Here is a 23,561-nt window from a genome sequence, read left to right as displayed (position 1 = left end):
AAATGTTTCAGGTAGCCTTCCACAAGCTTCCCACAATAAGTTGGGTGAATTTTGTCCCATTCCTCCCGACAGAGCTGGTGTAACTGAGTCAGGTTTATAGGCCTCCTTGCTCGCACACGCTTTTTCAGTTATGTCCACAAATGTTCTATAGGATTGAGGTCAGGGCTTTGTGATGGCCACTCCAATACCTTGACTTTATTGTCCTTAAGCTATTTTGCCACCACTTTGGAAGTATGATTGGGATCATTGTCCATTTGGAAGACCCATTTGTGACCAAGCTTCAACTTCCAGACTGATGTCTTGAGATGTTTTTTCAATATATCCAAATGATTTTCCTCCTCACGAAGCCATGTATTTTGTGAAGTGCACCAGTCCCTCCTGCAGCAAAGCACCCCCACAACATGATGTTGCCACCCCCGTGCTTCACGGCCTCCCCTGTAACGGTTGTCATCGGATGAAGAAGGAGACCAAGGTGCAGCGTTCATGATTGTTAATGAAACTGAACACTGCAACAACATAACAAAGTTGAACCAAACGAAACAGTTCTGTAAGGTACAAACACTAAACAGAAAACAACTACCCACAAAAACCAGGTTGGAAAAAGGCTGCCTAAGTATGATTCCCAATCAGAGAAAACGATAGACAGCGGCCTCTAATTGGGACCCACACTCGGCCAAAAACAAAGACATAGAAAACATAGAAATAAAGAAACTAGAATGCTCACCCTAGTCACACCAAAATACCAAAATAGAGAATAAAAGCCTCTCTATGGCCAGGGCGTGACATCCCCCTTTTTCCTCCTAACATAACGATGGTCATTATAGCCAAACAGTTCTATGTTTGTTTCATCAGACCAGAGGACATTTGTCCCCATGTGTAGTTGCAAACCGTAGTCTGGCTTTTTTATGGCGGTTTTGGAGCAGTGGCTTCTTCCTTGCTGAGCGTCCTTTCAGGTTATGTCGATTATAGGACTCGTTTTACTGTAGATATAGATACTTTTGTATCAGTTTCCTCCAGCATCTTCACAAGGTCCTTTTCTGTTGTTCTGGGATTGATTTGGACTTTTCGCACCAAAGTATGTTCATCTCGAGGAGACAGAATGCTTCTCCTTCCTGAGCGGTATGACGGCTGCGTGGTCCCATGGTGTTTATACGTGCGTACTATTGTTTGTACAGATGAACATGGCGAACAGGCGTTTGGAAATTGCTCCCAAGGATGAACCAGACTTGTGGTCTACAATGATTTTCTGAGGTCTTGGCTGATTTCTTTAGATTTTCCTATGATGTCAAGCAAAGAGGCACTGAGTTTGAAGGTAGGCCTTGAAATACATCCACAGATACACCTCCAATTGACTCAAATTATGTCAATAAGCCTATCAGATGCTTCTAAAGCCATGACATCATTTTCTGGAATTTCCCACGCTGTTTAAAGGCACAGTCAACTTAGTGTATGTAAACTTCTGACCCACTGGAATTGTGATACAGTGAATTATAAGTGAAATAATCTGTCTGTAAACAATTGTTGTAAAAATGACTTGTGTCATGCACAAAGTAGACGTCCTAACCGACTTGTCAAAACTATAGTTTGTTAACAAGAAATTTGTGGAGTGGTTGAAAAACAAGTTTTAATGACTCCAACCTAAGTGGATGTAAACTAGTTTTAATGACTCCAACCTAAGTGTATGTAAACTAGTTTTAATGACTCCAACCTAAGTGTTTGTAAACATATGACTTTAACTGTATCTAATCCAGGGCTATCCAACCATGTTCATATGGTTAATTATTAATTAATTATATATATATATATTAATATTATCATTAATCCAGGAACAATACATCTTTGGAGTAAAGCACCCAGGTTGGTTTAATTATTATTAAATAGAACAGAACAGTCAGTTGTTATGTACATTCTCCACACTGCATTCCCATTGGATTCATTCTAACAACACATGGAACTCAGATCGATAGGATGCATGGAACTCAGATCGATAGGATGCATGGAACTCAGGTCGATAGGATGCATGGAACTCAGGTCGATAGGATGCATGGAACTCAGGTCGATAGGATGCTTGGACCTCAGGTCGATCGGATGCGTGGAACTCAGGTCGATAGGACACTTCAGGGTCTAGACCAGTGATGTCAAGCTCATCCCACGGAAGGCATAGTGTCTGCTAGTTTTGGGGGTTTTACCTTTCAATTAAGACCTAGACAACCAGATGAGGGGAGTTCCTTACTAAACAGTGACTTTAATTCGTCAGTACAGCGGAGGAGAGAAAACCTGCAGACACTCAGCTCTCTGTGGAATGAGTTGGACACGTGGTCTAGAGACCGTAAGGCCGTAAGGTTTTTTTTTTTTTCAAGAACTTACAGATATAATACTGAGAAGAGTCATGTTTTGTCAATCGATCATCTTTTAAAGAAGCCCACAATATATGCTGTGTCCATAGAAAGCAACGTTTCACAGGGAGTTTTCACAGTCAGCCTCAGGTCAACTCTGGGAGCAGTGTCATTGATGTTTACTCCATCCTTTTCACTTATATGGACCTGTCAAACCTGCTATATCGCTTAATGATAGAAGCCCCTTCTAAAACACACAAGACACAATAAAAAACTTTGTCAACATTTTAAAACTAATATTCCAGAGACATTTTCAAAAGCAAGCAAAAACAAAATTAAATACAATAAATAAATAAAGAATAAAAAATAAATACATGGTTAAATAAAGAAAAATATAAATTAATTAATAAATAAAAAATAAAAAACTATGACATGCCACCAGGGCCTGTTTTCGGTTGGTTCTGGTCAGTCAAGACAAAATGCAGTGAAGTTCGTCGCGAAAAACAAAACGGACACATTGAATCAAAATCTCCAAATGATTTCAACAATAGCTTATGAGACACGTTAGTAATGTACAATACAGATGTTTCTCTATGGACAATAGATCCTAGCCTAGTGGTCCCAGGTAATAGGGCATAATACTTTAGCAGGCCATATGAGTTAGCCAGCTAACATTTACATAATTTAGCAGACACTGTTATCCAGAGCAACTTTACTGAAGCAATTATGGATAAGTGCTTTGCTCAAGGGCACATTGACACATTTTTTTTTTTACCTAGTCGGCTCAGGGATTCGAACCAGCGATCTTTCGGTTACTGACCCAATGCTCTTAACCGCTCGGCTCCCTGCTGCCCCTAACGGTGTTAAACAACCATTAAAAAAACGATTGATTTTCTAGATCATTTAAAAGGTTCAATGCAGACAATTTTTTTTATCTCAAAATCAAATAAGTTCTAGGTAACAATGAAGTACCTTACGGGGATTGTTTTCAATTAAAACTGGTCAAAGAGAAATTTCTTAATGCAAAGAGTTTTGCTAGGACTGTCTGAGAGTGGTCTGAGTGAGGGGCCAAATCGGACGAGCCTAAATGGGGCTTTTTTTTTTTTAACCGCCTGGTGACGTCGCCATGGGAACGAAACAGGCTGACAATTTCAGGCGGTCTTTTCAAACAGCTCTCACCGGCCCCAAAAAAAAAATGCATTATCATCCATGTTCACTATTTTCACAGTATTATTCCAACCTCATAGTGTGGGAAATATATATAAAACACAAGGGGAGAAAAAACAAGAAATAGAAAGTATATAAATCTGAATATTTAGGTTTGATCTGATGGATCCTGCTTTGTATCCCTTTGTCCTCTTGGCATTGACAATGAATGCCAAGGAGTTGGTATGATAGCACAAACAGGCTATACAAATAGACAGGTTTCACCTTGAACAACTGCAGCACACATTCTGGTGATAATTCTCATGGGATCAGACATACCCGGGCCTCAGACAAAGTACATACAACGTTTGTTTTTTTAATAAGCATAATCAGAGCATTATATAAGCAGAGATCAGGGTTGGTGTCAATTCCATTTAAATTCCAGTCAATTCATTAAAGTAAAAATCAAGTTCCCAAATTCCAAATCCTTGTTGAAAAAATCATGGAAGAGAATTGGAATTTCAATGTACTTCCTGAATTGACTGGAATTTAAATGGAATTGACCCAAATCCTGATAGAGATATATTTATATTATAGCTATACATGTCACTAAAGGGCGCCCTGTGGTGATGGGCGGTGTATTTTACTGAAGCCCTGTGGTGATGGGCGGTGTATTTTACTGAAGCCCTGTGGTGATGGGCGGTGTATTTTACTGAAGCCCTGTGGTGATGGGCGGTGTATTTTACTGAAGCCCTGTGGTGATGGGCGGTGTATTTTACTGAAGCCCTGTGGTGATGGGCGGTGTATTTTACTGAAGCCCTGTGGTGATGGGCGGTGTATTTTACTGAAGCCCTGTGGTGATGGGCGGTGTATTTTACTGAAGCCCTGTGGTGATGGGCGGTGTATTTTACTGAAGCCCCGTGGTGATGGGCGGTGTATTTTACTGAAGCCCTGTGGTGGTGGGCAGTGTATTTTACTGAAGCCCTGTGGTGGTGGGCAGTGTATTTTACTGAAGCCCTGTGGTGGTGGGCAGTGTATTTTACTGAAGCCCTGTGGTGGTGGGCAGTGTATTTTACTGAAGCCCTGTGGTGATGGGCGGTGTATTTTACTGAAGCCATGTGGTGATGGGCGGTGTTGGTGGTATATTTTACTGAAGCCCTGTGGTGATGGGCGGTGTATTTTACTGAAGCCCTGTGGTGATGGGCGGTGTATTTTACTGAAGCCCTGTGGTGATGGGCGGTGTTGGTGGTGTATTTTACTGAAGCCCTGTGGTGATGGGCGGTGTATTTTACTGAAGCCCTGTGGTGATGGGCGGTGTATTTTACTGAAGCCCTGTGGTGATGGGCAGTGTATTTTACTGAAGCCCTGTGGTGATGGGCGGTGTTGGTGGTGTATTTTACTGAAGCCCTGTGGTGATGGGCGTTGTTGGTGGTGTATTTTACTGAAGCCCTGTGGTGATGGGCGTTGTTGGTGGTGTATTTTACTGAAGCCCTGTGGTGATGGGCGTTGTTGGTGGTGTATTTTACTGAAGCCCTGTGGTGATGGGCGATGTTGGTGGTATATTTTACTGAAGCCCTGTGGTGATGGGCGTTGTTGGTGGTGTATTTTACTGAAGCCCTGTGGTGATGGGCGTTGTTGGTGGTGTATTTTACTGAAGCCCTGTGGTGATGGGCGTTGTTGGTGGTGTATTTTACTGAAGCCCTGTGGTGATGGGCGGTGTTGGTGGTGTATTTTACTGAAGCCCTGTGGTGATGGGCGTTGTTGGTGGTGTATTTTACTGAAGCCCTGTGGTGATGGGCGTTGTTGGTGGTGTATTTTACTGAAGCCCTGTGGTGATGGGCGTTGTTGGTGGTGTATTTTACTGAAGCCCTGTGGTGATGGGCGTTGTTGGTGGTGTATTTTACTGAAGCCCTGTGGTGATGGGCGTTGTTGGTGGTGTATTTTACTGAAGCCCTGTGGTGATGGGCGTTGTTGGTGGTGTATTTTACTGAAGCCCTGTGGTGATGGGCGGTGTTGGTGGTGTATTTTACTGAAGCCCTGTGGTGATGGGCGTTGTTGGTGGTGTATTTTACTGAAGCCCTGTGGTGATGGGTGGTGTATTTTACTGAAGCCCTGTGGTGATGGGCGTTGTTGGTGGTGTATTTTACTGAAGCCCTGTGGTGATGGGCGGTGTTGGTGGTGTATTTTACTGAAGCCCTGTGGTGATGGGCGTTGTTGGTGGTGTATTTTACTGAAGCCCTGTGGTGATGGGCGTTGTTGGTGGTGTATTTTACTGAAGCCCTGTGGTGATGGGCGTTGTTGGTGGTGTATTTTACTGAAGCCCTGTGGTGATGGGCGGTGTATTTTACTGAAGCCCTGTGGTGATGGGCAGTGTATTTTACTGAAGCCCTGTGGTGATGGGCGGTGTTGGTGGTGTATTTTACTGAAGCCCTGTGGTGATGGGCGGTGTTGGTGGTATATTTTACTGAAGCCCTGTGGTGATGGGCGTTGTTGGTGGTGTATTTTACTGAAGCCCTGTGGTGATGGGCGGTGTTGGTGGTGTATTTTACTGAAGCCCTGTGGTGGTGGGCGGTGTATTTTACTGATGCCCTGTGGTGATGGGCGGTGTTGGTGGTGTATTTTACTGAAGCCCTGTGGTGATGGGCGGTGTTGGTGGTGTATTTTACTGAAGCCCTGTGGTGATGGGCGTTGTTGGTGGTGTATTTTACTGAAGCCCTGTGGTGATGGGCGTTGTTGGTGGTGTATTTTACTGAAGCCCTGTGGTGATGGGCGTTGTTGGTGGTGTATTTTACTGAAGCCCTGTGGTGATGGGCGTTGTTGGTGGTGTATTTTACTGAAGCCCTGTGGTGATGGGCGGTGTTGGTGGTGTATTTTACTGAAGCCCTGTGGTGATGGGCGGTGTTGGTGGTGTATTTTACTGAAGCCCTGTGGTGATGGGCGTTGTTGGTGGTGTATTTTACTGAAGCCCTGTGGTGATGGGCGTTGTTGGTGGTGTATTTTACTGAAGCCCTGTGGTGATGGGCGTTGTTGGTGGTGTATTTTACTGAAGCCCTGTGGTGATGGGCGTTGTTGGTGGTGTATTTTACTGAAGCCCTGTGGTGATGGGCGTTGTTGGTGGTGTATTTTACTGAAGCCCTGTGGTGATGGGCGTTGTTGGTGGTGTATTTTACTGAAGCCCTGTGGTGATGGGCGTTGTTGGTGGTGTATTTTACTGAAGCCCTGTGGTGATGGGCGTTGTTGGTGGTGTATTTTACTGAAGCCCTGTGGTGATGGGCGGTGTTGGTGGTGTATTTTACTGAAGCCCTGTGGTGATGGGCGGTGTTGGTGGTGTATTTTACTGAAGCCCTGTGGTGATGGGCGGTGTATTTTACTGAAGCCCTGTGGTGATGGGCGGTGTTGGTGGTGTATTTTACTGAAGCCCTGTGGTGATGGGCGGTGTTGGTGGTGTATTTTACTGAAGCCCTGTGGTGATGGGCGTTGTTGGTGGTGTATTTTACTGAAGCCCTGTGGTGATGGGCGGTGTTGGTGGTGTATTTTACTGAAGCCCTGTGGTGATGGGCGGTGTATTTTACTGAAGCCCTGTGGTGATGGGCGGTGTTGGTGGTGTATTTTACTGAAGCCCTGTGGTGATGGGCGGTGTATTTTACTGAAGCCCTGTGGTGATGGGCGGTGTATTTTACTGAAGCCCTGTGGTGATGGGCGTTGTTGGTGGTGTATTTTACTGAAGCCCTGTGGTGATGGGCGTTGTTGGTGGTGTATTTTACTGAAGCCCTGTGGTGATGGGCGGTGTATTTTACTGAAGCCCTGTGGTGATGGGCGGTGTATTTTACTGAAGCCCTGTGGTGATGGGCGGTGTTGGTGGTGTATTTTACTGAAGCCCTGTGGTGATGGGCGGTGTATTTTACTGAAGCCCTGTGGTGATGGGCGGTGTTGGTGGTGTATTTTACTGAAGCCCTGTGGTGATGGGCGGTGTTGGTGGTGTATTTTACTGAAGCCCTGTGGTGATGGGCGGTGTATTTTACTGAAGCCCTGTGGTGATGGGCGGTGTTGGTGGTGTATTTTACTGAAGCCCTGTGGTGATGGGCGTTGTTGGTGGTGTATTTTACTGAAGCCCTGTGGTGATGGGCGGTGTATTTTACTGAAGCCCTGTGGTGATGGGCGTTGTTGGTGGTGTATTTTACTGAAGCCCTGTGGTGATGGGCGGTGTTGGTGGTGTATTTTACTGAAGCCCTGTGGTGATGGGCGTTGTTGGTGGTATATTTTACTGAAGCCCTGTGGTGATGGGCGTTGTTGGTGGTGTATTTTACTGAAGCCCTGTGGTGATGGGCGGTGTTGGTGGTGTATTTTACTGAAGCCCTGTGGTGATGGGCGGTGTATTTTACTGAAGCCCTGTGGTGATGGGCGGTGTATTTTACTGAAGCCCTGTGGTGATGGGCGTTGTTGGTGGTGTATTTTACTGAAGCCCTGTGGTGATGGGCGTTGTTGGTGGTGTATTTTACTGAAGCCCTGTGGTGATGGGCGGTGTATTTTACTGAAGCCCTGTGGTGATGGGCGGTGTATTTTACTGAAGCCCTGTGGTGATGGGCGGTGTTGGTGGTGTATTTTACTGAAGCCCTGTGGTGATGGGCGGTGTATTTTACTGAAGCCCTGTGGTGATGGGCGGTGTTGGTGGTGTATTTTACTGAAGCCCTGTGGTGATGGGCGGTGTTGGTGGTGTATTTTACTGAAGCCCTGTGGTGATGGGCGGTGTATTTTACTGAAGCCCTGTGGTGATGGGCGGTGTTGGTGGTGTATTTTACTGAAGCCCTGTGGTGATGGGCGTTGTTGGTGGTGTATTTTACTGAAGCCCTGTGGTGATGGGCGGTGTATTTTACTGAAGCCCTGTGGTGATGGGCGGTGTATTTTACTGAAGCCCTGTGGTGATGGGCGGTGTATTTTACTGAAGCCCTGTGGTGATGGGCGGTGATGGGCGGTATATTTTACTGAAGCCCTGTGGTGGTGGGCGGTGTATTTTACTGAAGCCCTGTGGTGATGGGTGGTGTATTTTACTGAAGCCCTGTGGTGATGGGCGGTGTTGGTGGTGTATTTTACTGAAGCCCTGTGGTGATGGGCGGTGTTGGTGGTGTATTTTACTGAAGCCCTGTGGTGATGGGCGGTGTTGGTGGTGTATTTTACTGAAGCCCTGTGGTGATGGGCGGTGTTGGTGGTGTATTTTACTGAAGCCCTGTGGTGGTGGGCGGTGTATTTTACTGAAGCCCTGTGGTGATTGGGCGGTGTATTTTACTGAAGCCCTGTGGTGATGGGCGGTGTTGGTGGTGTATTTTACTGAAGCCCTGTGGTGATGGGCGGTGTTGGTGGTGTATTTTACTGAAGCCCTGTGGTGATGGGTGGTATATTTTACTGAAGCCCTGTGGTGATGGGTGGTATATTTTACTGAAGCCCTGTGGTGATGGGCGGTGTATTTTACTGAAGCCCTGTGGTGATGGGCGTTGTTGGTGGTGTATTTTACTGAAGCCCTGTGGTGATGGGCGGTGTATTTTACTGAAGCCCTGTGGTGATGGGCGGTGTATTTTACTGAAGCCCTGTGGTGATGGGCGGTGTATTTTACTGAAGCCCTGTGGTGATGGGCGTTGTTGGTGGTATATTTTACTGAAGCCCTGTGGTGATGGGCGGTGTATTTTACTGAAGCCCTGTGGTGATGGGCGTTGTTGGTGGTGTATTTTACTGAAGCCCTGTGGTGATGGGCGGTGTATTTTACTGAAGCCCTGTGGTGATGGGCGGTGTATTTTACTGAAGCCCTGTGGTGATGGGCGGTGTATTTTACTGAAGCCCTGTGGTGGTGGGCGGTGTAAAGAGACATGTAGATTTACTAACATCACATTTTATCAGGATATTTCTGGAAAGTGTTTTAGTATTGAAGATTTAGTATGAGTCCCAAATCTGGTCTAAAGTAGTGCACTACAAAGAGAATAGGGCTCTGGTCTAAAGTAGTGCACTATAAAGAGAATAGGGCTCTGGTCTAAAGTAGTGCACTATATAGGGAATAGGGTACCATTTGGGATGCAAATATAGAGTGCTTGATACTTACAGAGATCTAACAGAAGAAAGTGTAACTGCAACACAAGCAGCAGCCCAGAAAACATTCAAGAGTGACGAGATACAAATCAATCAAGTGACACGGGAGAAAGTTGAGGTTGTTTTGCTTGCAGAAAAAAAATAACATATCACTGAATAAATGAAGAAACTAATAAACAAAACCAAGCTTTACATTCATGATGCTGCCCCCCCCAAAAAAGTGCACTTTGTTTATTAATAAAATGCACAATCTTTAACTCTTGAATACAAAATAAAAATAATAAATAAATAAAAATTGTAAAGCTTTGTGAAGTTATCAACGCCCTAGGCCTTTTGCTGGATCCAAGCCATCATCCCAGCCAAGAGAAACTCCAGCCATAGCATCAGCTTGTCATAGGGTTTTACAGTAAGCCTAAAGTGGAACTGACAGCGTTTTTAACAACAGGAAATCATATTACAATCTGTTCACATACACCCCCAGGAAGAATATATTTTTTATTTATTATTATTATTATTTTTTTTTTAACATTTTCTGACAAACAAGCACTTAGATATCGTCATTTTCACGTTTTCATAAAATCATAGAATGTTTAGGAATGACGTAGAGTAAGGCATTTGTGAAAATTCTATATCAATATAGAGTGGGAAAGCAGCCATGTGTTTTGGACAATTGGTAGACACTGCAGTAAATAAAACCCTCATTAGAAACACCTGTCTCATCCAGGACCAGAGTCAATGCAGACCGGTGTGCCATAGCCAATCAGAGCTACAGTAGGTCTTTATGCAAATAAGCCATTTGCCATATGGGCCTGTCACCATTCACTTTGAACTGGACTGTGTGTTTAAAGGCAGTAGGACCTGTCACCATTCACTTTGAACTGGACTGTGTGTTTACAGGCAGTAGGACCTGTCATCATTCACTTTGAACTGGACTGTGTGTTTACAGGCAGTAGGGCCTGTCATCATTCACTATGAACTGGACTGTGTGTTTACAGGCAGTAGGACCTGCCATCATTCACTTTGAACTGGACTGTGTGTTTACAGGAAGTAGGACCTGTCATCATTCACTTTGAACTGGACTGTGTGTTTACAGGCAGTAGGACCTGCCATCATTCACTTTGAACTGGACTGTGTGTTTACAGGCAGTAGGACCTGCCATCATTCACTTTGAACTGGACTGTGTGTTTACAGGCAGTAGGACCTGTCATCGTTCACTTTGAACTGGACTGTGTGTTTACAGGCAGTAGGACCTGCCATCATTCACTTTGAACTGGACTGTGTGTTTACAGGCAGTAGGACCTGCCATCATTCACTTTGAACTGGACTGTGTGTTTACAGGCAGTAGGACCTGTCACCATTCACTTTGAACTGGACTGTGTGTTTACAGGCAGTAGGACCTGTCACCATTCACTTTGAACTGGACTGTGTGTTTACAGGCAGTAGGACCTGTCACCATTCACTTTGAACTGGACTGTGTGTTTACAGGAAGTAGCAACAGCGTGACTTGAGATCATTACATCTCATTCGCTAAAAAAAAAACACAAAAAATACACCTGAATGGATTTCTGTAAATATGTAAAATACCACGGGAGTCCTCTTACATTTAGGAACTTTACAGTCCTACCGATAAAACATCCACGAAAAGACAGGCTCTCTCTCTCTCCCTCAGTTATACACATCATCAACAGCAAGATCAACAACTAATGCTAGCCAGAGCGAGATGAGCTCAAGTCTAAAGAGGGAACATTAGATAACATTGTTCAGCTAGTTGGTTGTCAGAATTGCACCTATAAACGATGGGGAATAGTAGCCTGTAGCCTGCTCATACTTCTGCAGGATGCCTGCCGATTGACCGCATGCTTGTTCCAACCCACGCGTTGAGAACTGACTGGGAACTTGCCTTCCCACCCATTTGATCTATGACACATGCATTTGATTGACAACTAAGGATGCGTTCGTAAACTGCCTCCAGTGTGTTAGCGTGCGCTCCGGGTTCGTAAACTGCCTCCAGTGTGTTAGCGTGCGCTCTGGGTGCGTAAACTGCCTCCAGTGTGTTAGCGTGCGCTCCGGGTTCGTAAACTGCCTCCAGAGTGTTAGCGTGCGCTCTGGGTTCGTAAACTGCCTCCAGTGTGTTAGCGTGCGCTCTGGGTTCGTAAACTGCCTCCAGTGTGTTAGCGTGCGCTCTGGGTTCGTAAACTGCCTCCAGTGTGTTAGCGTGCGCTCTGGGTGCGTAAACTGCGCTCTGGGGTTCGTAAACTGCCTCCAGTGTGTTAGCGTGCGCTCTGGGTTCGTAAACTGCCTCCAGTGTGTTAGCGTGCGCTCTGGGTGCATAAACTGCCTCCAGTGTGTTAGCGTGCGCTCTGGGTTCGTAAACTGCCTCCAGTGTGTTAGCGTGCACTCTGGGTTCGTAAACTGCCTCCAGTGTGTTAGCGTGCGCTCTGGGTTTGTAAACTGCCTCCAGTGTGTTAGAGTGCGCTCTGGGTTCGTAAATTGCCTCCAGTGTGTTAGCGTGCGCTCTGGGTTCGTAACCTGCCTCCAGTGTGTTAGCGTGCGCTCTGGGTGCGTAAACTGCCTCCAGTGTGTTAGCGTGCGCTCTGGGTTCGTAAACTGCCTTCAGTGTGTTAGCGTGCGCTCTGGGTTCGTAAACTGCCTTCAGTGTGTTAGCGTGCGCTCTGGGTTCGTAAACAGCCTTCAGTGTGTTAGCGTGCGCTCTGGGTTCGTAAACTGCCTTCAGTGTGTTAGCGTGCATAAATTCAGAGCGTTTCGCTGTTCAAACGTACACTGTACTAATAACACTTAACGCTGTTGCCGAGGGTTGATCCGCGCGTTCCAAACAACCGCAGTCAAGCATCCAAGCTAACTGTCTAATTTTGGCTAGTTTGATAGCTACTTCCAGACACAACTGAGAGAACACCTTACCTGACCATTTTACTCCCCCTAGCAGAGCTGGTTAGGCAGTTTTCATGTTATCCAGAGCATTAGTGACTAACTGTGCTACTGGCAACAATTTAATTACATTTTTTTGCCAGAGTTTACCGAAAGAGGTCACTCACTCCTCCAATGACATGATATCCTCTCAGCCCTGTGTTTTTAACTTGCACTATCAATAGATACACAAACCTATTAGCCACGTTATGATTGACTTGTGATCATTGCCCTCGCTAGTTTGATTGTATTGTCATTAGCCTTAGCTACATTAGTCCGTTTTTGTCAAATATCGAGTCATTGAAACTGAAACAGTGCATCCCCAAAGGGTGGTGGCAGATGAATGGGTGGAGGCAGATGAATGGGTGGAGGCAGATGAACGGGTGGAGGCAGATGAATGGGTGGAGGCAGATGAACGGGTGGAGGCAGATGAATGGGGGGAGGCAGATGAATGGGTGGAGGCAGATGAATGGGTGGTGGCAGATGAATGGGTGGAGGCAGATGAATGGGTGGAGGCAGATGAATGGGTGGAGGCAGATGAATGGGTGGAGGCAGATGAATGGGTGGAGGCAGATGAATGGGGGGAGGCAGATGAATGGGTGGAGGCAGATGAATGGGTGGTGGCAGATGAACGGGTGGAGGCAGATGAATGGGTGGAGGCAGATGAATGGGTGGAGGCAGATGAATGGGTGGAGGCAGATGAATGGGTGGAGGCAGACATCCATCTATTCTGACAACAATGTACAAGCTGTGATTTACAACCTGATAGCATTTTTTTTTTTTTGACCACCAAGAAATGTATTGGTGAATTATATTAATCATGTATTGAACTGCATCCATCTATTCTGACAACAATGCCTTAGTGTACGTCATGGAAAATTTAGTCAAATGTAGTACCTATTTTTTTTAAAACTCTTATAAAGGTTGGTTTTTGTAGCATGAACTGGGAAGTTGATATTTGTTGACTGATATTATGATTGTCTGTTTGTTTCGTATCTGCAAAGTAACTAAAATTAGCTGCCAGTTCCACTTTCATAAATGGACAAACAGGACCAGAGCCATATATTTAAAGAGTAGGTCCAACTTTTAGAAGGTTGATTATTGTTTTAAATTCTAGACATTCAGTGACATTGCATTGTTTAAATATTCTCCATGTAATGTTAATGGGGGAGATAATATGTCTGTTATAGAATGTTGTAGTGTCATGTTAATGGAGAGATACCATGGCTGTTATAGAATGTTGTAGTGTCATGTTAATGGAGAGATACCATGGCTGTTATAGAATGTTGTAGTGTCATGTTAACGGGGGAGATAATATTTCTGTTATAGAATGTTGTAGTGTCATGTTAACGGGGGAGATAATATGTCTGTTATAGAATGTTGTAGTGTCATGTTAATGGGGGAGATAACATGGCTGTTATAGAATGTTGTAGTGCCATGTTAACGGGGGAGATAATATGTCTGTTATAGAATGTTGTAGTGTCATGTTAACGGGGGAGATAATATGTCTGTTATAGAATGTTGTAGTGTCATGTTAACGGGGGAGATAACATGGCTGTTATAGAATGTTGTAGTGTCATGTTAATGGAGAGATACCATGGCTGTTATAGAATGTTGTAGTGTCATGTTAATGGGGGAGATAATATGTCTGTTATAGAATGTTGTAGTGTCATGTTAACGGGGGAGATAATATTTCTGTTATAGAATGTTGTAGTGTCATGTTAACGGGGGAGATAATATGTCTGTTATAGAATGTTGTAGTGTCATGTTAATGGGGGAGATAATATGTCTGTTATAGAATGTTGTAGTGTCATGTTAACGGGGGAGATAACATGGCTGTTATAGAATGTTGTAGTGTCATGTTAACGGGGGAGATAATATGTCTGTTATAGAATGTTGTAGTGTCATGTTAACGGGGGAGATAATATGTCTGTTATAGAATGTTGTAGTGCCATGTTAACGGGGGAGATAACATGGCTGTTATAGAATGTTGTAGTGTCATGTTAATGGGGGAGATAACATGGCTGTTATAGAATGTTGTAGTGTCATGTTAACGGGGGAGATAATATTTCTGTTATAGAATGTTGTAGTGTCATGTTAACGGGGGAGATAACATGGCTGTTATAGAATGTTGTAGTGTCATGTTAACGGGGGAGATAATATTTCTGTTATAGAATGTTGTAGTGTCATGTTAACGGGGGAGATAACATGGCTGTTATAGAATGTTGTAGTGTCATGTTAATGGGGGAGATAACATGGCTGTTATAGAATGTTGTAGTGTCATGTTAACGGGGGAGATAATATGTCTGTTATAGAATGTTGTAGTGTCATGTTAACGGGGGAGATAATATGTCTGTTATAGAATGTTGTAGTGTCATGTTAATGGGGGAGATAATATGTCTGTTATAGAATGTTGTAGTGTCATGTTAACGTGGAGATAACATGGCTGTTATAGAATGTTGTAGTGTCATGTTAATGGGGGAGATAATATGTCTGTTATAGAATGTTGTAGTGTCATGTTAATGGGGGAGATAATATGTCTGTTATAGAATGTTGTAGTGTCATGTTAACGGGGGAGATAATATGTCTGTTATAGAATGTTGTAGTGTCATGTTAACGGGGGAGATAACATGGCTGTTATAGAATGTTGTAGTGTCATGTTAATGGGGGAGATAATATGTCTGTTATAGAATGTTGTAGTGTCATGTTAATGGGGGAGATAACATGGCTGTTATAGAATGTTGTAGTGTCATGTTAACGGGGGAGATAATATTTCTGTTATAGAATGTTGTAGTGTCATGTTAACGGGGGAGATAACATGGCTGTTATAGAATGTTGTAGTGTCATGTTAATGGGGGAGATAACATGGCTGTTATAGAATGTTGTAGTGTCATGTTAATGGGGGAGATAATATGTCTGTTATAGAATGTTGTAGTGTCATGTTAACGGGGGAGATAACATGGCTGTTATAAAATGTTGTAGTGTCATGTTAATGGGGGAGATAACATGGCTGTTATAGAATGTTGTAGTGTCATGTTAACGGGGGAGATAATATTTCTGTTATAGAATGTTGTAGTGTCATGTTAACGGGGGAGATAACATGGCTGTTATAGAATGTTGTAGTGTCATGTTAATGGGGGAGATAACATGGCTGTTATAGAATGTTGTAGTGTCATGTTAATGGGGGAGATAACATGGCTGTTATAGAATGTTGCAGTGTCATGTTAACTGGGAGATAGCATGGCTGTTATAGAGTGTTGTAGTGTCATGTTAACGGGGAGATAACATGGCTGTTATAGAGTGTTGTAGTGTCATGTTAACGGGGGAGATAACATGGCTGTTATAGAATGTTGTAGTGTCATGTTAATGGGGGAGATAACATGGCTGTTATAGAATGTTGTAGTGTCATGTTAATGGGGGAGATAATCTGTCTGTTATAGAATGTTGTAGTGTCATGTTAATGGGGGAGATAATATGTCTGTTATAGAATGTTGTAGTGTCATGTTAACGGGGGAGATAACATGGCTGTTATAGAATGTTGTAGTGTCATGTTAATGGGGGAGATAACATGGCTGTTATAGAATGTTGTAGTGTCATGTTAACGGGGGAGATAATATTTCTGTTATAGAATGTTGTAGTGTCATGTTAACGGGGGAGATAACATGGCTGTTATAGAATGTTGTAGTGTCATGTTAATGGGGGAGATAACATGGCTGTTATAGAATGTTGTAGTGTCATGTTAATGGGGGAGATAACATGGCTGTTATAGAATGTTGCAGAGTCATGTTAACTGGGAGATAGCATGGCTGTTATAGAGTGTTGTAGTGTCATGTTAACGGGGAGATAACATGGCTGTTATAGAATGTTGTAATGTCATGTTAATGGGGGAGATAATATGGCTGTTATAGAATGTTGTAGTGTCATGTTAACTGGGAGATAACATGGCTGTTATAGAGTGTTGTAGTGTCATGTTAACGTGGAGATAACATGGCTGTTATAGAATGTTGTAGTGTCATGTTAATGGGGGAGATAATATGGCTGTTATAGAATGTTGTAGTGTCATGTTAATGGGGGAGATAACATGGCTGTTATAGAGTGTTGTAGTGTCATGTTAACGGGGAGATAACATGGCTGTTATAGAATGTTGTAGTGTCATGTTAATGGGGGAGATAATATGACTGTTATAGAGTGTTGCAGTGTCATGTTAAAATGCATCATGATGCAGAAACCTCAATGTCCCAGCTTCCTAAATATATTGCTCCGGATAGGGCTCCTGTCTGCAGTGAGAGAAGAACTCCTCAGACCAGACACAAATATAATTCTGTCACATGAACAATCCATAGCCTAAGAGCCTAATAGTGGACCCAGTCCTCCTCTCCTCCTCTGCAACAGTGTGGTCTGACCCAGTCCTCCTCCTGTCCTCTAAAACAGTGTGGTCTGACCCAGTCCTCCTCTCCTCCTCTCCAACAGTGTGGTCTGACCCAGTCCTCCTCCTGTCCTCTAAAACAGTGTGGTCTGACCCAGTCCTCCTCTCCTCCTCTGCAACAGTGTGGTCTGACCCAGTCCTCCTCTGCAACAGTGTGGTCTGGCTGGCCCAGCCCTCCTCCCTTCCTCTACAACAGTGTGGGCTGGCTGGCCCAGTCCTCCTCTCCTCCTCTACAACAGTGTGAGCTGGCTGGCCCAGTCCTCCTCCCTTCCTCTACAACAGTGTGGGCTGGCTGGCCCAGTCCTCCTCTCCTCCTCTACAACAGTGTGAGCTGGCTGGCCCAGTCCTCCTCCCTTCCTCTACAACAGTGTGAGCTGGCTGGCCCAGTCCTCCTCCCTTCCTCTGCAACAGTGTGGGCTGGCTGGCCCAGTCCTCCTCCCTTCCTCTACAACAGTGTGGGCTGACTGGCCCAGTCCTCCCCCCCTCCTCTGCAACAGTGTGGGCTGGCTGGCCCAGTCCTCCTCTACAACAGTGTGGGCTGGCTGGCCCAGTCCTCCTCCCGTCCTCTACAACAGTGTGGGCTGGCTGGCCCAGTCCCCCCCCCCCCTCCCTCAACAACAGTGTGGGCTGGCTGGCCCAATCCTCCTCTACAACAGTGTGGGCTGGCTGGCCCAGTCCTCCTCCCGTCCTCTACAACAGTGTGGGCTGGCTGGCCCAGTCCTCCTCTACAACAGTGTGGGCTGGCTGGCCCAGTCCTCCCCCCCTCCTCTACAACAGTGTGGGCTGGCTGGCCCAGTCCTCCTCTACAACAGTGTGGGCTTGCTGGCCCAGTCCTCCCCCCCTCCTCTGCAACAGTGTGGGCTGGCTGGCCCAGTCCTCCTCCCCTCCTCTGCAACAGTGTGAGCTGGCTGGCCCAGTCCTCCCCCCCTCCTCTGCAACAGTGTGGGCTGGCTGGCCCAGTCCTCCTCCCCTCCTCTGCAACAGTGTGAGCTGGCTGGCCCAGTCCTCCTCCCCTCCTCTGCAACAGTGTGGGCTGGCTGTCCCAGTCCTCCCCCCCTCCTCTGCAACAGTGTGGGCTGGGTATATTTCTAGGACTCTAGGAAATGATTCTGTTGGTGTTTTTAAGAGAGGATCCAAAGTTAGGCTGGTCGCAGTACGGAGACTGGGTTAGGAAAAGAACCCAGGCTGGACCAGGTTAGGGCCAGAACACAGACTTGACCAGGTTAGGACCAGAACCCAGGCCAATAGCGCTAGAGGGACCAGGTTAGGACCAAAACCCAAGCTGGTAGCGCTAGATGGACGGAGTTAGGATCAGAACCCAGGTTGGACCAGAGGAGGACCAGAACCCAGACTGGACCAGGTTAGGAAAAGAACCCAGGCCGGTAGCGGTACGGGGAACATTTGGGAAACTGGGACTCGGGTTTGCAGAGTGGGAGGGTTGGGTCCAGACACTGTTCCTCGTCCTGTTGGTCCAGCAGACTGTCCCCCCTCCGTCGCGGGGAGGTTGAGCAGGCGTAAGGGTGCTCCATGGGGGTGGCTAGTACCTCCATGTCTCTGGGCTCCATGTGATGGGTTAGCAGTGGGTGTCCCCTCCTTGGTGAGGGCGTCGGGGCCTCCAGACTGTGTCCCCTCCTTGGGGATGGTGTTGGGGGCTCCAAGGGGGTAGGAAGCACGGTCATGTCCCTGCCAAACTCCACCGTGGGAGGGGTGTTTGTACTGGTGGTGTGGGCTGGGGACTCTCCATTCCCCTGCCCCCCTCCTCTGCCCCGTCCAGGTGACTGGCCCAGGAAGACGTCGCAGCGTACCCGTGGCGAGGGACGTGGTCTAACCAGGAAGTCCAGGGTTTTGGGTCGTTCAGGAGGGCAGCGGCGGCGCGGTGTAGGGGGAAACACCAGATTTGGATCTGGCAACCGGGGAACCTGGGATACGTTGTCACTTAGACCCCTGAGACCTCCATCTGTTTGAGAATAGAGAAAAAGAAAAACAGTTGTAGAACATCTAGGAATATTAAGACAGGATGAATCAGGCCATATAGCTCGAGCAGATCAACAACAAACCGTCTGTAGGAGAACAGTAAAGATACCTGAAAGCTCCAGAGCAGCTCTGACGGGTAAAGGAAAAGGGTGGATATAGTTTGGAGGAGGGCAGCGTGTCTCGATGGCTCCGTCAGAGGGAGTACGGTGTAGACAACGTGAGGAGGAAGGAGCGGAGGGAAGATGGGTCGGGGTCAGGGACTGCCGAGGGTGACGCTTGAAGCTCTCCAGGTGTGTGTTGACCAAGGGGTTGAGTGAGGCATGCTGGGGCTGGGGGTGAACAGAGGTGTGGGGCTGGACAGCAGGCTGAACAGGGGCCTGGGGAGAAGCAGTACGGTAGACCAACAGTTCCTCACTATCAGATCGTAACAGAGACCGCGTAGAATTACAGTCCGACACAGACGACAGTGACAGCAGTGTGAGAGAGGACGGAAACAGTCCACCTCCAACCCGCTCCGTCACCGGGGCAACCGAGTTCTTCAGGGGGCTCTCCTTGTCCCCTCCCCGCCTGAAGAGCTTGCGTGTGGGGGGACTGGTGCTCCGTCTCTGGCCCCCTGTCCCTGTACGATGGAAGAAGCCCTCCCAGCGAGGTGGCTTGTTGCTTTCCCCAGCCCCCTCAGTCCCAGACCCAGAACCAGTCCCAGGCCCAGAACCAGTCCCAGACCCAGAACCAGTTCCAGGCTGGGCCAGAGTCGTCATATTGAAGCCCAGTCCTACTGCAGCCAGCAAGGCCCCACACCCCAGTAGCACCAGCTCTGACCTCCCCCGCCCGGCAGGACTCTTCCTACTGGGGGGCGTGTCCGGGGCCTGGGTGCTACGGTAACTAGGGTAGTACTCCCCGCCTCCTCCTGCGTTACCATCGGCAACAGGCCCCTCCTTGTGGAAGGGGATGCAGAGGTAGGATTGGCTGGGGGATGCGTTGGCCCCTGGGTCAGTGGTGTAACAGCAGTCTTCATTCTCTACAGGGAGGAGAGGGTTTCACCACATTACATTATTGTTGCTAAGGTACATGTTCCTTACCTAGCTCTGTTACATGCTGACCACACTGCTGCTTGTACACATACATGTTATTCAATCATTGCACCCACACTGCTCGCGAGAGCGTCAACGAGCATCTGCGTAGCCAGGCGCTAATATAGAACTTGGTTCTATTTGTGATGCTTGATGCCCTGCAAGTCCCGCCTCTCCCATCTTCTCATTGGTTTTTAGGAGCGTATTCCCACGTGGCTGATTGGAAGATGAACTGAGGTCCACACTCCAGTCCAGTTGGTGGTGGTGTTGCACCTTAAAGTTGGTTGCCAACCGCCATATAAAGACCACAGAAGAAGAAGCCTGAAGGAGGAGAGATTACTAGAAACTAACTCGGTTTGCCCATTTCTCTGTGGATTAATTGTCAGAGTAGAGGTGCCTTTCAGGTAAAATAACAACCCAATGTTTATCCCAGGACAAATTAGTAGCAACAACAAGCTAGCTAGCTAAATTGCCATAAATGTTTAATGCTTTTCGACCTGTCCCCAAATTAATATAGTTGGTTCAGAGTTCGTTTTGATATTTCAACAATATTGCGTCTGGTGTGGGTGGACAAAAATCAACATGCGTGCAGTCTGGTCAGCATGTTAGGCTATCAGTATCAATCTTATTTCAGTCCTTACCCATCTCTGATAATGTTATTTCAGTCCTTACCCATCTCTGATAATGTTATTTCAGTCCTTACCCATCTCTGATAATGTTATTTCAGTCCTTACCCATCTCTGATAATGCTATTTCAGACCTTACCCATCTCTGATAATGTTATTTCAGTCCTTACCCATCTCTGATAATGCTATTTCAGTCCTTACCCATCTCTGATAATGCTATTTCAGACCTTACCCATCTCTGATAATGTTATTTCAGTCCTTACCCATCTCTGATCATGCTATTTCAGTCCTTACCCATCTCTGATCATGTTATTTCAGTCCTTACCCATCTCTGATCATGTTATTTCAGTCCTTACCCATCTCTGATCATGTTATTTCAGTCCTTACCCATCTCTGATCATGTTATTTCAGTCCTTACCCATCTCTGATAATGTTATTTCAGTCCTTACCCATCTCTGATCATGTTATTTCAGTCCTTACCCATCTCTGATAATGTTATTTCAGTCCTTACCCATCTCTGATAACGTTATTTCAGTCCTTACCCATCTCTGATAATGTTATTTCAGTCCTTACCCATCTCTGATCATGTTATTTCAGTCCTTACCCATCTCTGATCATGTTATTTCAGTCCTTACCCATCTCTGATGTTATTTCAGTCCTTACCCATCTCTGATAATGTTATTTCAGTCCTTACCCATCTCTGATAATGTTATTTCAGTCCTTACCCATCTCTGATCATGTTATTTCAGTCCTTACCCATCTCTGATCATGTTATTTCAGTCCTTACCCATCTCTGATAATGTTATTTCAGTCCTTACCCATCTCTGATGTTATTTCAGTCCTTACCCATCTCTGATAATGTTATTTCAGTCCTTATCCATCTCTGATAATGTTATTTCAGTCCTTACCCATCTCTGATCATGTTATTTCAGTCCTTACCCATCTCTGATGTTATTTCAGTCCTTACCCATCTCTGATAATGTTATTTCAGTCCTTACCCATCTCTGATCATGTAATTTCAGTCCTTACCCATCTCTGATAATGCTAATTCAGTCCTTACCCATCTCTGATGTTATTTCAGTCCTTACCCATCTCTGATGTTATTTCAGTCCTTACCCATCTCTGATCATGTTATTTCAGTCCTTACCCATCTCTGATAATGTTATTTCAGTCCTTACCCATCTCTGATCATGTTATTTCAGTCCTTACCCATCTCTGATGTTATTTCAGTCCTTACCCATCTCTGATGTTATTTCAGTCCTTACCCATCTCTGATGTTATTTCAGTCCTTACCCATCTCCGATAATGTTATTTCAGTCCTTACCCATCTCTGATAATGTTATTTCAGTCCTTACCCATCTCTGATAATGTTATTTCAGTCCTTACCCATCTCTGATAATGTTATTTCAGTCCTTACCCATCTCTGATAATGCTATTTCAGTCCTTACCCATCTCTGATAATGTTATTTCAGTCCTTACCCATCTCTGATAATGCTATTTCAGTCCTTACCCATCTCTGATAATGTTATTTCAGTCCTTACCCATCTCTGATAATGTTATTTCAGTCCATACCCATCTCTGATAATGCTATTTCAGTCCTTACCCATCTCTGATAATGTTATTTCAGTCCTTACCCATCTCTGATAATGTTATTTCAGTCCTTACCCATCTCTGATAATGCTATTTCAGTCCTTACCCATCTCTGATAATGTTATTTCAGTCCTTACCCATCTCTGATAATGTTATTTCAGTCCTTACCCATCTCTGATAATGCTATTTCAGTCCTTACCCATCTCTGATGTTATTTCAGTCCTTACCCATCTCTGAAAATGTTATTTCAGTCCCTACCCATCTCTGATGATGCTATTTCAGTCCTTACCCATCTCAGTGAGGCTGGGTACCCCTGGTATGGCAGGGCTGTGTCTCGGTGACCTGCGGAGATTTGGGGCGCTGCAGGACCTCTGTCTGTTCCCCTCCTGAGGAACCTTGATGCTGGTAGGGGCAGGAGATATAGAGCTATAGAGAATCACTAAATAGTGGCATGTTAAGGTCGGTTGTAGTCTGGTCGTTGCATGCAAGACAGCACAAACATGTATGCGATCAGGTTAGACGCCCTGGTCCTGCCCCGCCCTCCCTCACCCTGCCCTGGTCCTGCCCTACCCTCCCTCACCCGGCCCTGCCCCGCCCTGGTCCTCCCTCACCCTCCCTCACCCTGCCCCGCCCTGATCCTGCCCCGCCCTCCCTCACCCTGCTCCACCCGCCCTCACCCTGTCCCGCCCTGGTCCTCCCTCACCCTGGCCCGCCCTGGTCCTCCCTCACCCTGCCCTGCCCCGCCCTGGTCCTGCCCCGCCCTCCCTCACCCTGCCCCGCCCTGGTCCTCCCTCACCCTGCCCCGCCCTGGTCCTCCCTCACCCTGCCACGCCCTGGTCCTCCCTCACCCTGCCATGCCCTGGTCCTCCCTCACCCTGCCACGCCCTGGTCCTCCCTCACCCTGCCCCGCCCTGGTCCTGCCCCGCCCTCCCTCACCCTACCCCGCCCTCCCTCACCTTGCCCAATACCCGACCCTTCCTCCCTCACCCTGCCCAATACCCGACCCTTCCTCCCTCACCCTGCCTCAACCCTCCTCTCACCTCTCATCATCACTATGTTCTCTGTGAGAGCCCCTGATACGGCCTTTCTTCCTGGAGCCTCTCTTCTCTTCCTCCTCATCCAACCGGCCCCAACCTTTACACCCCTCACCTCCAGGAGTCACTGGAAAACAAGACTCCATTTTAGAAGTTCACATTTACAAAAAACACTCAACAAGACTCCATTTTAGAAGTTCACATTTACAAAAAACACTCAACAAGACTCCATTTTAGAAGTTCACATTTACAAAAAACACGCAACAAGACTCCATTTTAGAAGTTCACATTTACAAAAAACACGCAACAAGACTCCATTTTAGAAGTTCACATTTACAAAAAACACGCAGCAAGACTCC

At 46.2% G+C, this 23,561-nt stretch overlaps 1 protein-coding gene across 1 annotated transcript in view; it reads right to left on the bottom strand.

The window, feature by feature from the left end:
• Positions 1–15,850: 15,850 nt before the first annotated feature.
• Positions 15,851–23,561, bottom strand: part of map3k9 (mitogen-activated protein kinase kinase kinase 9) — a 65,269-nt gene continuing 57,558 nt past the window's right edge. The window contains exons 9-12 of the mRNA XM_036955349.2: positions 23,209–23,329; positions 22,458–22,570; positions 18,992–19,900; positions 15,851–18,865 (exon numbers count right to left, since the gene is read on the bottom strand). Of these exons, the coding sequence (XP_036811244.2) occupies positions 18,270–18,865; positions 18,992–19,900; positions 22,458–22,570; positions 23,209–23,329 (1,739 nt within the window). The 3' untranslated portion in view covers positions 15,851–18,269. The remainder of the gene's footprint in view (positions 18,866–18,991; positions 19,901–22,457; positions 22,571–23,208; positions 23,330–23,561) is intronic.

This window comes from Oncorhynchus mykiss, chromosome 19 (genome assembly GCF_057628025.1).
Source record: "Oncorhynchus mykiss isolate SJ-2025 chromosome 19, ASM5762802v1, whole genome shotgun sequence".
Taxonomy (NCBI): domain Eukaryota; kingdom Metazoa; phylum Chordata; class Actinopteri; order Salmoniformes; family Salmonidae; genus Oncorhynchus; species Oncorhynchus mykiss.
Note: the sequence above shows the minus strand (reverse complement) of the source record. Positions and strands in the feature narration are given on the sequence as shown.